Raw genomic sequence first — 11378 nt, 5'->3', positions numbered from 1 at the left:
TGAAAAGGAGGTCTTCTATACGAAGTTGTCAAACTTTCCGAATCATAAACATCCTCTTCACAAACGGACTCCGTTGAAAGCTCTCCGCCTCAGCCACTGTGGGATCAACGCCCCCCTTCGCAGCCGCCGCAGCATTCTCTTCATCCTCGCCAATCTTCCACGTCCTCACCATCCACAAACAAACCGCAGCGCCGATGTACATCCACCCCGTGAAGAGGATGGCACCGGTGTAGCTCCCTCCGTTGAACGCGACGATCTCGAGGCCGATGGGTTCGGAGACTGTTATCACGCGTCAGCACACGTTCCCACATAAACGAAAGCAATCATAGAAAAAGAACGAACAGAAAAACCAGGCGAAAGACGGAGATAGACTTACAAGTAGTAGGCAACACAAGCACCAACCAAGTAATACTCAACGCACTCGGCAAATCCCTCAACCCCATAACCTCGGTCGTAACCGGCGCCGCCGTCGCCCAAAACGTGCCGGCCACACATCCACCCAGCAGACTAAAGAAAACCAGAACACCAAAGCTCTTCGCGAAGATCCAGATAAGCAGGCAGAAGACGCCGACGAGGAATGTCATGCTGCCAGCCATGTTCAACCTGCCTATGGAGTCGGAGAAGTAGCCTATGGGGGGCCGGCCGAGGGCTTGGCCCAGGTTGAAGACGGCGCCGATGATGCTGCCTTGGTTGGCGGTTAGCCCGATTGTGCGGGCGTAGCTATAGAGGTGGAAGATATGGAGTCAGTTGTATGTCTCACAGGTGTTTTGTACGGCAACAACATACCTGGGTAGACTGAAGAGGAGGACTATGTAGCCGAGCATGCTCAATACTCCGAATGCGAGGAGACCGACGAACTGTGGCTTTTTGAAGAGAGTGTAGTCGAAGCTGACCTATTCGGATGTCAGTATGAGGGCTGCGTTGGTAGTGATGGAGCTTTTTGAGATGGTGCTTGGGATATGTGCGTTGGAGGACACAAGCCACTTCGCCGCTGTATCCTCACTCGCATCCATCTCACCAACAACAAAAAAGAATGAAACAGCGAACATACCTGCCTACTCCCCACCTCCTTATTCCGATCCCTAATCACACACGCACAAACACTATTCACGACCCCCGCAACAACCGCCAGCGTGCGAAACGCCCACGGCAACCCGATATCCCTAATCATCGCCTGCGCCGCAAGACTATATATCAATCCCCCCAGCCCACTCCCCGCAGCACAACACCCATTCGCCAGACTACGGTGCGTGGTAAACCACTGCGCTGCTATCCCCACAGACCCCACGAACAGAAACCCCATGCCCCATCCAAAACACACGCCTTGGGACAGGAAAAGGTGCCATATGGACGACGCGAAGGACGCGCCGATGAAGGACACGGTTTCGAAGAATACGCCGATGAAGAGCGTGGTTCGGGTGCCGAAGCGCCGGGTTGTGTATGTGGCTACGGGTGAGACGATGAGGGCTTGGGAGATGGATAGCCCGCCGATGAAGGCGTATTGGAGCGGTGTGGCGCCTGGGAAAGTGGAGGTAGAGAGGTAGTGCGCGAGGAAGACGGCGTAGGCGGAGTTTAAGCCCCAGGTGTGGCCGTTTATCGTTGCGACGGCGGCGACGCAGATCCAGCCGTAGCCGCCGTTGGGGGGGACGTCGACTGGGTGGGTATCCGGGGGAGAGGTGGGTTTGTTTGATTTTGATGCTTGAGGTGGTTGATGAGCGGGCGAATTTTCTGGCATGGATTGTGCAGTGTTGGTGGTGTGGAGTGCGATGTCCTGCTGAGTGCTCGCATTGGTCATGTTTTTTTCCGATGTTGACATGTCATTTCTTACATGTCCATTGACTCCCTCCTCTTTCTCGCGTTGCGGTGCTTTCATCTTCATCACGCGCGTTTGCCAAATCCTCTTCGTCTTCGTTCGTCGTTTCTCTTCGCCCTCGCCTTCTCCCGGGAATACGGTATCACACAGCACGATCCCTCTCAATCGCACAATCTCGCTCTTTCCAATCTCTTCAATCTCTTCAATCCGTAGAACAATCACCTACACACTTCTGCGCACCAAGACACACACAGATTGCAGCTCGCAAACGCGTGCGAACATGTTAGGAGTCATGTTTGCGCCTCCCTCGGTTGGAAGAGTAGGAAGCAAGCAAAAAAAAGTGGAGGTTGACATCCCTACGCCCTTGTCCGGAAATAAACTCATAACCCGAGCTTGTTACGTTAAACCGCTCGATAGGCCCTGCCTCTTCCGGTTAATGCAGAGACGGAACTATGCCGCTCGGCTAGTTGGCATGATGATGATAATAGTGATGCAGATGCGCATGCGGATGTCGCCTGTCAGCACCGTGAGTCGAAATGAATCATCCATGCTCATAATGACTCTTAGTTTTGCTGCACTGAACTCCCACGGGTCCAAAATGAATAGAGTGCGCCTTTGACTCAGACTGCGGTCTGATCCTGGTTCGGGCTGGTCATTCTAGTGTACGGCATCATTGCGATAGCTTTGATGACCGTTACACATCGTATAGTCTAGCATTTTAATGTTATTTGATTTATTCGTATTTCTACAAAGGAGAGGAAAATATCTAAAACGCTATTCTAGCAATCTAAGCCAAGAGGTATCATCATTCGTCAACGCATTTCCTATATCCATCTATCGCGACTCGCACTGAGCCATGAACCGGTACATGCCTTCAACGCCCTGGTATTCCAACGGGGTATGCATGTCCATTTCATCAGCCTCGCTAGTATGCAAGCTATCGTATCCTGATGGCGACGAAGAAGATAACCACGGGTTTGGCTCAGTTTCAAAGTCGTCTAGCTGGTCATAGCTTTGTTCTGAATGAGTGGAGAAGTCTTCTGAAGCAGCGAGTGATGGCGAGAGCATGTGCGTCCAGTCGATGTTCGGTTGTACGTGTTGGCGATCCGCAACGGGCTTGTCGTAGAATGAACATTCGGAGGGTGTTTGGCTAGGTGCGAAGGGGAAGAGTAGCGCGATGTCGGTGCCGACGAAAGAGTCAAAGTCCGCGTCCTGATGAACTGCGCCTCTGGAGACCTCGAAGTCGTTGCATATCGTCTCCACTGTTTGCGCATCGCATCCGGGGAAGTGGACTTTGAGAACCGAGTTTTCGTACGAGATTGGAAGATCGCCTAGTGCCGCCAGTCGTTGCAGATCGTTCAAAACGGCTGCGAGCTCCTTGACAGCTCTTGAAAAGTCGACGGACAGGACATCGAGGAGACCCTCGCTGTTCAGTGTCTCCTTCTCCTGTGCGAACGAGGTGAAGCCCTTGACGGCCTTGAGGGGAGTAAGAGCGGTGACGGTGGGGTTAACGTTGAAGCTGATGTAGGATCCAGGGGTGGCCTTGGGAACCTTGTTCAGCGTACGGTTGACCTGGTCTTGTAGCGCGGACACCGTCTTGAAGCGCTTCTCGCCGTTGTGAGGGTTGACGCCATCGAACTGAGCCTTCTGTCCACCGACGAGGAACGCTCGCACAGCCTGAGAGACGTTGTTGATGACTTGGGCGGGTGATGCGGGTCCATGCGAAAAGTAACGCGCGCCTCCGGCCCTGCCAGAGCCCCAGCCGTAGCCTCCAGCCGTTCGTCCAAGTGCGCCACCAGTAAGGTTCGGGCGGAGGGTCGACGCGAAGGGTGCGCGGCCAGCCTGGGCGTTGACGATGCTTCCAATGCGTGACTTGGGGAAGGAGGCCTTGTCATACTTCACGCCCGAGTTGCGAGCCGCAGAGGTGGTGAAGCGACGGACGGCGGCGCTGATCTGGCTGTGGGTGGTGTACCATCGGCCCTTGCTCTGCTTGAGGTAGGCAATGCGGTGAAGAGGGTGCTTTGGAGCATTTCGAGCGAGGATGGGTTGTAGTACTGCATCGGCAGGTCGTGCGGATTCTGGTAGTTGTTTCTGTACGAGTTTCGCAGCATGTTTCCAGGCAGCCCTTCGTTTGTCAGTACGCGATCTCCTCAAGTAGTATTGTGAACTTACTTGAACGCTCTCGCGTTCTTAGCCACCGAATTATACAGATGCACCACGGCAGGTGCCATGATGGGTGTGTGTTCCAAGAGAGGAGAGTGGTGATGCGTCGAACTGTGGGGAAGGCGACGTTAATGAGGCGCAGGGTCAATGTCGCCACCGATCGGCACCATTGGTCTGGAACGCCGAGCAATGACGACGATCATATGCCACTTCACTCACCGCACCCTGGCTTTCGTTTCAAATGAAGTGAAGCCTGATCTTCTCGGCCTGTAAACTACCGCTGCAAGTTCCAAAAATCGTCTGCTTGATGGCGCAGTGACCTAGTGAAGTTGTGCTGCTGTTGCTTGGCGGAGTGTGCCGCATGCGAATCTCTCGTGAGGGATGGAATGGTAGCGACTGAAGTAAAGCACCGGAATCGGAGCAGCAGCCATGCGACTCGACACCAGTAACCACTTCACGATACATGAGCGTATCATCCTGCGACACCTGGAATACCGAGGTAAGAATTCACCACACGGGTCTAAGCTCAATACCAGGAACAGAAGGTATTCATTTTCGTACTTTTACAAAGCAAAAGCCACATCCGCAGACCTGACATCCGCTTATATACTTTGCTTCATGGAAAACAAGACTCCCAAGCAACCACATCCACCTATAAGTAAAGGAAGAACATGATTACCATATATGCCTGAGGGGAGAGAAAGCTGCCATCGAGTTTTGTATGCTGAGTCGGATGAACATGCAAAAGGTAGACACACACACAAAAACGCCAGCTTTCAATGCTACGAGGCCCCTAGATCCATGAAAAAGAGGTGGAAAAGCCAGATATTCCTGAGAAGGGTATTTCGTATTGTGGGATTGGTAATTCGTGTGAACATTAAAGGAAAAGGTTTCCGAGACGCGAGGGCATTCTATCGAAGGAGGAAAAACAGTTGGTCGACCGCCGACCGGGTAGAAAACGCCAGAACATGAACTTTTTGTCAATGTATACACAGTCCGAAAACTCGCAAGGGGAAGATAAGAAGCAACAAGACCGAAGACCGGGACGAAGACATGCATAAACCTTGGCTCATACGACAGAGTTGAGACAGCACCCTAAAAGCATCATGGCGGTGTCAACAGAGCCAAGGTATCTGCATCAAGCAAATCCTCAATACGCTGTCGGCTTCGAGGGTCCATGCTGCCGCTGCGATAAACTGCTTTCAGCTGATCGAAAGCTGGACGTCGCTCGTCTTCGGTCCTGATAAGTTCAACAAAGTCCGAAGCTACCCGCTGTCGAATCACGCTGTGTGGCGAAAGCAAAGACTCGCCGTAAAATTTGGTAAGATTGGAAATGCCAGTATCCGTCCTCCGGTGGGCGGCGTCTTCGAAAGCCAAATGGCGGAACTCGTCATACATTGATTGGTTGAAATTCCGAATCAAGAAATGCGACCAGAATTGGTAAAGAACGTTCATGTCGTAAGGGGTTGTGCCGAGGGGTGCGTTGGAACGCTGATGAAGAGCTTTGGATCGAAGGTGAAAATACGATTCATGCGATGAATCAGAAGGGATGGTGTGAACTGGGCTGTGGTGATCTTTGACCCAATAGAGGCGAACAGGGGCGATGGGAGAAGTCGATCGGAACGGGTCGGTGTCGAGTTGTGGGTGATAATGATGGCACTCAGGGCTACTATCGACGTGATCAGCGCGTACACTCATCTCTTCTGAAACGGCAACTTACCCATCAGACATTCCGGCACCGTGGACCCTCAATTGGCAGGTGATGGACTTCTCCGGCTCATCTGGCACGCCATGTTTACTATCGATGGAGCCATTAGAAAACGTTCGGGAAACGGAAGGAGGCAACGACATTTGCGACGGGGGTTGCTTGCGCATGACGACTGTCAAGCTGTCGAGTTGCAAGTCGGAAAAAGAATCAGGAATATCTCCACTCACAGCCTTTGTCGAGCTCTCGATTGGGTGACCATTCGAGACGGCCGCGTTCACTTCTTCGGCAGCCACGCCATTCGTCTCCGCCGGCACTGAACCGGCATCCTGGGCAACGGGATGGAAACCGTTCATTTGGGGATACGCGCCCTCGTTACCGAACGGGCTGAATGCTGGGGACATGGCCGACCACTGAGGAGGGTTGGATGGATCGAAGCCTGCAGGGCGAGAGACTTGAGGCTGGTTCAGCTCTTTTGGTCCCTCGTTCTGTGCAGACGGATCACGCTCGGCCATGTCAAGAACCCACTGCTGCCAGCCTTCCTTGCGACGTAGTCGGTCCTGGCCATTCTCGCTGGTGCGGTACTCGATTGTGGCAGACTGTTGGCAGACGAGCCTAATCATGTCGATATCAGGAGACAGGCTCTTGATGCGGTTGAAACCGGCGATGAATTCAAGAGCAACGAATCCCTGAGAGTCCATGTGGCGACGTAGGTACAAGTCCTTGATCAAATTATCAACAGAGAAGTAGTACTCCCTAATAATCTGTTAGCATGTTTCTGGTGACGGGCGGTTAAAAAGCATACACTTGGGTCGTGATCATAGCGAAGACCGAGTACTGATCGACGCCGTATGGGCTGTACGGTAATCCAGCGCTCATGGGCGCAGGCATTCCATAAGGATACATCTCATGCGACGTTTGGATAGGAGCTGGGTACCCGGGTTGGAACGGTGGATACCTGTATGGATCGGTGGTCAATGACTGTGAACGGTGGTTGTTGCGACCGAATTTGCCGTGAGGCGCGGGGAAGAAGCTGTTGCTCTCAGGTACAAAGGTCGTGGGCGATCGTGGGCCCAAGGGAAAGCTCGACGTGGAGTGCCCGTTAGTGAAGTGGTGTCCATTGGTGTAGTTTCCACGACCGCCACGGCCTCCACGGCCACGTTCGCGGCCGTTAGAGAAGGAGCTAAAGCGCTTGGAATGGCCATGCGAGGAGCCGTCCTGGAAGGTATGCGCTCTACGCTCACCATCTCCAGCGGCGTCTGTCTGCGTTCCAGCAGAATTTTGACGCTCACCCCAGGTGTTATCCTTGGTAGGTGAAGATGCGCCATCTCTCCTTCGCTCTCCGGCACCGTGGAATTCGCCTCGGCGGCCCTTGTGAGGCTTGGTGGGGTACTGACGTTGGTAAGCGCCGTTTTGAGCAGGCACGTTGGACAGTGACGATCGCCTGGGCTGCGCTTCAGACTCGGAGGGTACGTGACCAGCGGCTTTACCGGCGGCGTCGCCGTTGACTACAGGAGCCTGACCGTTAAGTGTAGGGGCATCTGCGCTACCGTTACGCTTGGCCTTGGGAGACGCATCCTGGGTAGCTGTCTCAGCGCGCTCGCGCCTCGTCTGTTCGCCGTTCGGTACGAATCCATCCTTCTCGGTCTGTTCAGCACCGTTGCCGAAGCTAGTAGGCCTGCCGCCGTTCACTGCTCCACCGCGTCCTCCAGGACGGCCACCTCTCCTGGCGCCTGCCGCGTTTGGCAGAGGCGTGTTGAACACAACTGTTGGTGTGTAGGGGATTTTCACCCACTCGTGCTTGCTAGTCGAAGCGCCATCCTTGCGCTCCTTCTGCTCCTTCTCGCCCTTCTCTTGGGCCTTCTTGCGATCCTCGTCGATGACGGTCTCGGGAGTCGGCCATGACTCCTGGTCGCGGTTCGGTGGAGGAGGCAGCGCGCTCGAAGCCGGAGCTGCCTTGGCATCCTTCTCGGGGAACCTGCCCTTAGCACCGTTCCTCACATCGAGATCACCCTTGAACTCTTTTCGTCCCTTGTTTCTGCTCTCGCCGTTTGTAATCTTCTCTTGAGATTTTGAGTCGCCGTTCTTGGCCTGAACTCCGTTTGTCCCATGGGACACTCCATTGGGAGTTGTTTGAGGCGCAACCTTCTGCACCTGAGACTTGATCGTGTCCGCTCGTATCTTCCAAGGGTTCACAGTAGGTACAGGCGCCTCTTGGAGAGGCTTAGCAGGCACGTTCTTAGCCTTCTTGACCTTGTCAGAGGTCTTCTCGACTGGCTCAACCGACTTATCAACCGAGGTGGAAGCCTGAGACTTGTTATCCCAGGTAGTCGACTCAGAGGAGGTGTTCGGTATCGAGGAAACATCGTCGTCCTTGGTGACTGTCGACGAAGTGGAGGCTCCCATATCCGGCGAGGATATGTTGGAGGCATCTACGGGTTGTGAAACCTTGACCACATTGGGTGCGGCTTGCTCTGTGCGCGCCTCGCGGGTTTTCGCAGGCTGCTCGGGGCGCGACTCAGACTCGACGTCTTCGGCCCAGTTGCTGGGTGACGCGCTAGTCTCTGGGACAGATGCGCCGTTGCCGTCCTTGGCTGGTGTAGCGGAGCCGGATGCCGACTTGCTCGTGGTGGCAGGCGTGACGACGCCCTTCGCGGCTTGCGCATATGAAAATGTGGAGGCCATTTTGGAATTTATGTGGATCTCGACTAAAGTCCGGCTGGTAAGACGAGAGTAAGCGCTTAGGGTCCCCGATGGGAGCGCTGCGGCAAGCTGGCCAACAGGTGCTGACGCTGGTATGTCCGGAGAGGTTGCTCTTGACCTCCCCGCACGCAAATCTCTTTGCTGCTACCAAGCCTTGCGTCGACGACTAAGCGGTGCGGCGACGGTATAGCTCTGCACTGGTGGAGAGCTGAGCAGTGTGCTGGACGAGGGCTTTGTACCAAGGTGGTCTCGCACAACGTGAGGAAAGTAAATGCTTCCTACTTCACTGTTTGGCGACTGTGACGGTAATTGCGCGTACTGCAGTGACGGGGGTTAGCGAAGAACAGAGGTGCTACAAGCGCAGTGTGGGCAGCATATAAGGCGTGGTGGTGGAAACAAGTGACGTGGGCAGTTGTGGTGGAGGACTGGGAGCGAGCGCACGACAAGTCGAAATGACTGCGTGGGCCGCCGAGGACTAAGCGGGAAGGAGCGCGAGTGAAAGACAGAGCGCAGCTGGGAGAGTGAAAGGCGGAGAAGGGGAGGAGGGTTGCGCAGCGTGCCGAGCAAACTCGAGGCGGGGAGCAAGGCAGTGGGCAAGCGTGCGGCGGGCGTGGGCGGTGCTGTGGGCGGAACTAACCTCTGGAGCGAGTCTGCGTGGGCGGCGGGGTAGGCAGTCGCGCAGAGAGGGCAGCTGTGACTGCGTCGGCGGAGTGCTCGGGGTGGGCGGTGGGTTGCGGGCGGATAATGAGGGTTGGAGGGTGCAGTGAGGTACGGGCTCCAGGCACACGAGGGTTGCGGTACAGGCTCGTCTGGCGTGCGTGCAACAGCGACGGAGCGGGCTGAGGCGGCGTCTGAGGGTCGGATGCGACGTGATCAAGGCAGACGGGGCGCCAGGCAAGAAAATTGGCTGTCGTGTGTGCGGGAGAAGCAAGCGTAGGTGGGAGAAAGAGGGTCACTCTCAAGCGCGAATTTTTCTTCGTTAAGGTGGTGCTCTAAGAGAACCCGACAGCCCACGCTACTTCGGCGCATTCACCATTCCCTCGCCCAGCGCCCGAGAGCCGCCGTGTAGCTGCTAGCAGCTGACAGGTCACTTGCCTGTTCTATGGCTGCATCTGCGTTGACAACCCTCGCATTCATCGTGGTTCTGCATTCACTTTCCAGCAGCGCAGTTGACGCGCTTCTACACGCCAATGACGTCTCGCGAGTATCTTCGACCCCTCACTTGCCAAAAGCTGTTTTATACATGGCTGCCTGCGCTCCAACAAACAGCAAATCTCGCCGTCTGCTCATGTCAGCGCGCCTGCTTGCACCCAATTGGCCTTGGATCTTGGGACATCGGGCGCCTCGGTGAGGGCCGTGTTGTGCCGGCACTTTCACGTTCCTATGCCAATGGTCGGCAGCACGAGCGAGCCATCTATCGATCCCTGTGCCTACGGGAAAACGGAATACCGGCCATTGACCTTCCCGATTTCTGCCGCGAGCTCCTAGCAGTCCGTATTGTCTGTCTGCGATATACAAGCCTTCATAGTTATGCCTGGCCAGCTAGTCCTCAACTGTCCACCTTCTCCGCTCTACCAAGAGCACCACTATGTCTTCACCCATCCTAGCCGCTGTACCCGATGCATTGGAACTGATAAGCTGCGGATGCTAATCCTGTTCTAAATGGTTTAACACTATGAAGCAGGACCAAGGCGCGTGTTGCTGCACGTCAACGTCGACATGGTGTTCATGCCATGGGGTTTCGACGTTCCGCCACACCTCGAGGCCGAATGCGCCTCGGCATCCAAGTATGCGTAAATTGAGAGTCATTCTCAAACACAGTCCAGCAACACCCAGGTTACAATGATGTCAAAAGGATGCCTAATTTGCGTATCTCAGGTATCATCCATGGTCGATAGATGTTGCGTCATGATTGCTGCCCTGTTCTAATTTCATACGCATTCAGGCCTGAGGCTTAGAAGTTTCGGGCCTTAGATCGATGATTCCTTTTGACGACAGCCACAATCCCAGCCACAATGCCTTCGCTCCGGCCCGCAACTGTCTTAGTCCACATACCCGGAAATAATCACGTCACATGATGGGACATGGTCGATGCGAATGCAAACTGCAACAGGAAATTCAATTATGCTGACTACTCAAGTTGACCGAGTTGCTGAGCTTTTTTTGTGTTTTTGTATTTTTGTGTTTTCGCGTTCGATATTCGGCACCATGAGTGACCGCTATGTACCCAGGATATCCAGGTACGCGTATACGAGGCAGCTGACTACAGCTTCACCTGGACCTCTACTATCGTGTACATCCCTCTTGCTTTTTCCCGTAAGGAACTTCGCGGCACAGATCCGCCCTACTGCGACCCCACCGTCTCCCTCAACCTCTCCATCTTCATCCTCGCCTTCTCTTCACTACCCGCCCACCACCAAATGCACCACCTAATCTCCTCCCACTTCTGAGGAAACACAGTCCGTATATTCTTCAGCCCCGTCCGCTTCGACTCCCACAACTCAAACGCCACCATAGCGCGATCATAAAAATACCGCTTCGCATGATCCGGTACTCTGAACAATGCCTGACCAAGCGCCGGAGCATGAATAAGTCCTTGACTCATATCCCAGCGCGATTGGTGGAAGGAAGAGCGTGTGATGAGCGTGAGATGCCGCGTCGACATATGCTGGATATGCGCCTTCTTGGTTTCGTTGCAGAGGTCATTGTAGGCCTGGAAGTGAGTTCGTCGAGGGTGTCTCCATAGCAAGGTTGAACAGGGTGTGTGGAGGGAGGAGTAAGGTCGGCGGCGGGATGCCTTGGAGCGGACGATGAGGTCGATTAGGTCGGGGGGTTGGAAGTAGGTTTGGCCAGACATCAGGAAGAGCTGGAGTAGTCTGTCGCGTTGGTTAGTACATATACGATCGAGTGTTGCATGAGATGGGGTTGTTGATGTAGGACACGTACCTAGGACAGTGAGCCATGTCCTTGGAGAAGTCGGAGACAAATGTGAAG

The 11378-nt window shown here is 54.6% G+C and overlaps 4 protein-coding genes across 4 annotated transcripts; 1 reads left to right on the top strand and 3 right to left on the bottom strand.

Annotated features, from left to right (window-relative positions):
• Window positions 1-28: 28 nt before the first annotated feature.
• J4E85_010022 (uncharacterized protein) lies at window positions 29-1735 on the bottom strand (the record flags this gene model as incomplete). The annotated part of the gene is made up of 5 exons (XM_051474239.1): window positions 29-279; window positions 377-720; window positions 787-893; window positions 1052-1082; window positions 1293-1735. 5 exons carry the CDS (start codon window positions 1733-1735, stop codon window positions 29-31), a joined length of 1176 nt encoding a protein of 391 aa, XP_051322026.1.
• Window positions 1736-2647: 912 nt separating this feature from the next.
• J4E85_010021 (uncharacterized protein) lies at window positions 2648-4044 on the bottom strand (the record flags this gene model as incomplete). The annotated part of the gene is made up of 2 exons (XM_051474238.1): window positions 2648-3938; window positions 3986-4044. The coding sequence occupies 2 exons, from the start codon at window positions 4042-4044 to the stop codon at window positions 2648-2650; spliced, it is 1350 nt and encodes a 449-aa protein (XP_051322025.1).
• A 1038-nt stretch (window positions 4045-5082) lies between these two features.
• Window positions 5083-5377, top strand: J4E85_010020 (uncharacterized protein; the record flags this gene model as incomplete). The annotated part of the gene is made up of 2 exons (XM_051474237.1): window positions 5083-5105; window positions 5149-5377. 2 exons carry the CDS (start codon window positions 5083-5085, stop codon window positions 5375-5377), a joined length of 252 nt encoding a protein of 83 aa, XP_051322024.1.
• Window positions 5378-5692: 315 nt separating this feature from the next.
• On the bottom strand, window positions 5693-8366 carry J4E85_010019 (uncharacterized protein; the record flags this gene model as incomplete). The annotated part of the gene is made up of 2 exons (XM_051474236.1): window positions 5693-6437; window positions 6487-8366. 2 exons carry the CDS (start codon window positions 8364-8366, stop codon window positions 5693-5695), a joined length of 2625 nt encoding a protein of 874 aa, XP_051322023.1.
• Window positions 8367-11378: the final 3012 nt, after the last annotated feature.

This window comes from Alternaria conjuncta, assembly GCF_024043145.1.
Source record: "Alternaria conjuncta strain BMP 0040 chromosome Unknown scaffold_20, whole genome shotgun sequence".
Lineage (NCBI taxonomy): Eukaryota > Fungi > Ascomycota > Dothideomycetes > Pleosporales > Pleosporaceae > Alternaria > Alternaria conjuncta.
The sequence above is the reverse complement of the archived record's forward strand: the minus strand, read 5'-3'. Positions and strand labels throughout refer to the sequence as shown.